Source organism: Spinacia oleracea, chromosome 3, assembly GCF_020520425.1.
Source record: "Spinacia oleracea cultivar Varoflay chromosome 3, BTI_SOV_V1, whole genome shotgun sequence".
Classification (NCBI taxonomy): Eukaryota; Viridiplantae; Streptophyta; class Magnoliopsida; order Caryophyllales; family Amaranthaceae; genus Spinacia; species Spinacia oleracea.
In genome coordinates this window covers 13,344,874-13,350,873 of record NC_079489.1, presented here as the reverse complement: position 1 = coordinate 13,350,873, position 6,000 = coordinate 13,344,874, and the positions used below count along the sequence as shown (strand labels likewise).

Sequence of the window (6,000 nt, the reverse complement as noted above, 5' to 3'; positions counted from 1 at the left end):
TTTCCATTCCCAAGGCTCGAACCCGAGACCTTGGTTAAGGAGCAAGAGACCCTTAACCACTCATGCCAACCTCAATTGGTTTAGCTAGTATTAATATTGGTTGTTTTAAAACATCATGGTAAGTAAATTGTTGAATTAGTTTGTCATGTCAACCAAGATTTTTAGCTAATTTAATTTCTACTCCCCCGTCTCTCTTTTTTCTTTACGTTTTCGTTTTAACGTAACTCTATGAGTAATAAGATTATTGATGATTAAAGCCGTAATCGGTAAATTATAATACGATAATGGATTACTTTAGTTGATGTATCCGGTTAGATCATTAGTTCGAATAAGGTATCAAAGAAATTCACATTAAAATGAATTAGACCAGTTTAGTTCAAACAATTTAAGCAACATTCGATCATTCACTTAAGTACAATACAACGAATTGGATTAATAGTTTAAATTAAGTTTAAACTAGTGAAAACAATAACGAATGAAATAAGTTTAGTTCACAACGAAGTACTCCGGAGCTATTATTATTTGGTGATCAAGCTAGAACAACATGTGAACAAGTCCAGCAGATACGTAATAATACTTGATATCATTCAACAGGGAGATCAGTCCTCTTAAAAGTGGTACTCAAATCTAATTTAAGGGGCTTCACATAAACTCCAAGGTCGCAACATGCGACCTTTAAGCCGTGTCACAATGATGATTTGGCATGCTTATGTGTCATGATTTAAATTGGAAATTAAAATATTTAACTTATATTTTTTATTATACATGTTATAAAAAAAGGTAGGAAAATCTTAATATTCTAATTTTTTTCCTTTTTTATATCGGCTACCTTATTTACATATTTTCGTAGTAGAAATATTAAATTAATAGTAAAAATATTATGATGATGCGTAGCCTACGTGGCGCTTATATGTACCAATTAAACTGCGACACGTAAGATTGCGACAACTAAATGTTGTCGCAACTTGCGACCTTTATCATCGTCCAACTCCAATAGATTTGATAATGTCAGAAGAAGCGGTGCCATGGAATCCACCAAATTGATCTCCAAAACCTAAGCTTATATTAAAATTGGTATCAGAATATGGATACCCAAACGGACCGTAGGTTTTTTCATTTGTTTCTATTGTCAATGTTTTCAATCCTCGCGCTTTCTGGTTGTCGATGATACCATGGGACCAACTCACTCTTGTGATGTAGTATTCGTTATCACTACCGTCCATGAATGTCACCTGTTTACATTCACATATATAGTCAACTCACATATATTACTTCTTATGCGCGCAAAAAAAAATATATATATAAGAGCACGTCATCTGTCTCTCATTGTTTATTTGCCCCATGTTCAAAATTATAATTGAGTTATTAAGAATTGGGTTGGGTGGAATTGAGAAAGACACAAGTGGTGGGCAAAATGTGTTTTATGTGAGTAAAATTGTTGTTCAATTCCATGTTCATTTTTAGTAATGGTCCAACGTAATCTTTAGGGGACAGACTAAAATATCAAATGGGACAAACAAAAAGGATCTGAACAAGTACTTGCTAATAAATTAAGTTGATGAGTTTTCGTCATGTGCCTGAGTCGTGCACAACAACAACGGAAGTTATCCACAATGAGCCTAAGAGGAGGTTTCATCCCAAAACAAATAGCGCTGAGAGTAGTATCCCTCCCCCCAGCTTATAAGTTTGTTTATATCTCTGATGTGGCGATGTGGAACAACCCTACACGTCATATTTTCAGGTAGGGTCACACAAGTTTATAAGTTGGTTTTTTCTCTTCTTTTTTCTTCAATGTGGAACAATTCATATGTTTTTTTTTTGGTGTTAGCACTCGATTCTCCCTTAGGCCCTATTTGGTTCATTATTAGTAAAGGAAAGGAAGAGAAAAGAAAGGAAGGGAAAAGAAAGGAAAAGAAGGGGAGGGAAAGAGATTTTATTTTCCTGTGTTTGATTTAAGGAAAAGAAATGAAGGGAAGAGAAAGAAAATATAAATGACAGCTTTTTAATTTTCTCATTCCTTCCAAATTCCTCCAATTTTGAGAGGAAAGGAAAGTGAAAATTCTATAAAGGAGCTTTCTTTCCAATTCCCTTCCTTTCTTTCCACTTCCCATATAATTATTTGTATCAAATACAGGAAACATTATTTTATCTTTCCTTTCTTTTCTTTTCCTTCCGATTCCTCCCAACCAAATAAAGCCTTAGGCTAATCCGGATTCGGGGCTAATTTCTGGGTGGATATGTTTCAGTCCCCTCCCAATTGTTGTTGCGAGGGATCAAACACGGGTCCCCACTACCAAGTTCAGCCCCAATCACCACTGAACCAACAAGCAATTGCTTAGAACAATTTATATGTGGGTAACATTGAGTTTCAATACCACTGAGTAATGTTTCTTCCACTATTTTTAATTGACACATTTTATTTTGGCACACATATTAAGAAAATTTGAAAGAGAAGATAGTTAATAGATATTAATATCTCTACCCACTAACACATGACCATGTACTCACTTTACCCATGTAAGGGTGAAATAGGAAATTACATTAAAAACTTACTGTACGGTTGTCTATACCGGAACACTTACTAATATAAAAAACGCGTCACCTATAAATAACTTTCCCAAATAAAAAGTATGTCAACTAATGGAGAAAGATTGAGTTGTATACCGTTTCAAAATTGGGGGCGTCGAGGTTTTGAGAACCAAATATAGGAGAAAGTGTAAATTGGTCGCCTTCAATGTATTGGAAAGCAAGGGAGTTGATACATTGAGAGTCATAAGATATAAACATTTGAGCAAGCTTGCCTTTTTCCTTCTTTTCATCCCAAACTACTATCTCCATGCCTTCTTTGTTGTTTGTTGAATATACCCGATTGGGGCTCGGAAATGGACCCACTTTTAGCATTATATTGATCGGAGTACCCTTCTTTTTGATAAGGAGTAGTTCACCTAGTTAGCTTCACCGAGTAATTCAGAAATTAGCTAATAAAACATCAATGAAAGCCAAAACTTCGTAAACCGCATCAAGAGCAAAAAATAAAAACAAAAACAAAAACCCGACACAAGAAATGTTAATGCCAATAATAACAAATTTATTAAATCAAAAAATTATTAGGTGTATCTGGGTGCACTAATCTATACTATGTCCTTTGTCCCTTCTTATTAGTTACGTATTCTACTTTGGATGTCCCATTTTTATTTTTAAATTTTGAAATATTTTCTTTTATATTATATTATTACATAAAAGACACTAACATTCTATCAAAAATTAAGCTAGGTGATTAACTATTTTGATCGGTTAAATTCATTATGACTTTTAGTTTCTCAAACTTTTCCATTAGGACCTTAATTAAATCTTTCACACTTTCCGGTGTTGGATTTGGAATAAATTAAAGTAAAAATATTATAAATAAACGTAATTTGCATTATTTAAATAAAAAAATAGAAGGAATCCCATTCCACATTAATTAGTCATTAAATCGTATGCATGATACAAACGTAAAAAACAAAAAAGGACAAAGGGAGTAATATTTTAAACACAATGTTTTACTTGTCATGTGTCATCTTTTTATTTTATTTCTATTTACCATTGAAATTCTAAATTTGTTTTTTTTAAATAAATAAAAATCTTGCATGACTCTCCATATACATTTAATTAATTTTAATTTTAATTTGATAAAATATATAACCTGTGTATTGCACGGGCTAAAGTTAGTTTATATTTTACACCACAACGACAATGTTTAATTGATTGGACTGCTTTCAAATTAAGACAAATTAAAAAGAACTTTGAAACTGACCACGAAAGAATGATGATATTTTCAACGAAGAACATACCTTACGCGATGAAGAAATTCGTACCTTTGTAGCCGATGGTTGAAGAAACCTGTGATCTGTAACGATGATTCAAACGCTGTAAATATATATGTTGCCTTGAGCTGCATGGGGAAGTAAGTAATAGTGCAAGGTGCTAAAGCAAAATTTAGTTGTTCAAGTCAAGCCAAGTTCTTACTCTTGTCGATACGGCAAGTATATGATATTTGGAACTTTAAGTCCATTTTTCTAAAAGCAAGTTGTCATTTTATGTTCTTTTGAGCTAAATTGAATTGAACTGAATTGAAATGTAGTGAACTAAAATGAACTGAATTGTATTGAATCTAACTGAACTGAATATTAATGAACTAAAATAAATAATAAGAAATAAATAAAGTGAAAACATTATAAATAAACGTAATTTGCCTTGTTTAAATAAAAAATAGAGGAATCTCAATGCACATTAATTAATCGTTAAAACGCGAGCAAAATACAAAACGTAAAGAACAAAAAGAGACGGATGAAGTACTTATTATAATGTGATAGGTCAATTGGTGAGTATTGGAGTAATTATGGAAGGAAAATTTGGAACAATTAAGAGAATTATATTGAATGCAACATGAGACAAAATTTGGGAGGTGGAAAATATGCTTTATTGATTTATAATTAGAGCTTACAAGAGTATTGAGTAAATACTCTCTCTAATTCCCTTGCACAAGGGTGAATAATGAAGAACTTCTTCATAAACCGACCCTAACTTTCACTCTCTGATTTGTGGATAGCGTACAATAAATATCAGGTACTTATAAACTCAGTTTAAAACATCAACAAACCCTCGGGTGGGGGCACACCACTTAACTAATGTGGACGCAAGCGAGTAGGCTCTATTACTGCCTCTTTTGTGCAATCACACAAATTATCCGTGCGACCGTACACCCCTGCTCCTGGGCAACTTGTCATAAATTTGACATTATTCTCTCGTTCTTATCCGTAACGAGCCCATGACCAGGTGTTGAAAAATGAAAAGCTATTGAAACATGATTTTACCTCTATTTAGAGTTACCTCAAACAAATGAGTAGCCACATCATAAGATATATGTCCATTTTAAATTGATTTGATATTTTAAACCTCTCAACGATAACCGAGTCACCAATTCCAACAATTAGTATGAGACTAGATTTTAGCCTGTGCGATGCACGAATTCTTTTTAATTGTTAAGTTAAATTTAAACGCGTATTACAACCGATGTGTTTTATATACAAGTATTAGATTATATTAGGGTTTGATTTTGAATTGAATTTCATCTTGGATTTAAATTTTAATTATTAGAGTGTTTGATTTTGGATGGAGTTGTATATATAAGTAATTAGTTAATTAGAACATCTATGTGGCATCTAATTATTTATTTACGTGGCACTCGACTTTTTTGTTCAAAATAAATTTAGAAATCTTATACTTCCCGAAACCATTAGATTTTCAACTTGACCCTCTAATATTGGATTAGTGTTTGATTTTGGATAGAATTTTATTTTAGATTAGTGATTATTTTGGATGGAATTTTATTTTAGGTTTATTTTTTAATTATTAGAGTATTTGATTTTGGATGGAGTTATATATATTATTAATTAATTAATCAAAATATCTACATGACACATAATTATTTACATATATAGCACTTAGTAATCTTATTTTTCATTGGTCGAAACCATTAGATTTCTTACATGGCGCTCAAATACTTCATCAAATGTGCCGGCCTCCTACGTATATAAATAATATTATATTACATAATTTCATTAAATAACTTTTTAATGTGAACTGAACAAGGCCTAGCTAAAAAAACAAAAAGATTGAAACGAGGTTAAGATAGAATTTAAGAGTACAAACTTTTATATAAGGCGGTCTTACACAAAAGACCACATTGGTGTCATATAAGTTAATCACTTAAACTAATTAGTTAAGCATTGAAACCAATGTTAAGCAATGAAACTATTTAGTAAACCACTATAACTAGTTAGTTAAGCAATAAAACAAATTAGTTAAGCAATTGAACCAATTAGTTAATCAATCAAAGTGGTCTTTCCAGTAAGATGGTCTTACACAAAAATTGTCAATTTAAGAGAAACACCTTCGTTATCATATTTCTAACTTTCTCTTATTTAAGAAACAAGTATAAACAAAAATATAAAACCA

General features: G+C 31.8%; 1 protein-coding gene across 2 annotated transcripts; it reads right to left on the bottom strand.

Moving 5' to 3' along the window:
- Positions 1–488: 488 nt before the first annotated feature.
- LOC110791822 (jacalin-related lectin 9) lies at positions 489–4,546 on the bottom strand. Of its 2 annotated transcripts, none has more exons than XM_021996580.2 (3): positions 3,858–4,546; positions 2,665–2,953; positions 489–1,232 (listed from the first exon to the last, which is right to left on the bottom strand). In XM_021996580.2, exons 2-3 carry the CDS (start codon positions 2,899–2,901, stop codon positions 978–980), a joined length of 492 nt encoding a protein of 163 aa, XP_021852272.2. In that variant the 5' UTR covers positions 2,902–2,953; positions 3,858–4,546; the 3' UTR covers positions 489–977. The 2 variants fall into 2 exon arrangements, with proteins under 2 accessions (XP_021852272.2, XP_021852271.2); XM_021996579.2 differs by having other exon boundaries at positions 3,834–4,545.
- Between the last annotated feature and the right edge of the window lie 1,454 nt (positions 4,547–6,000).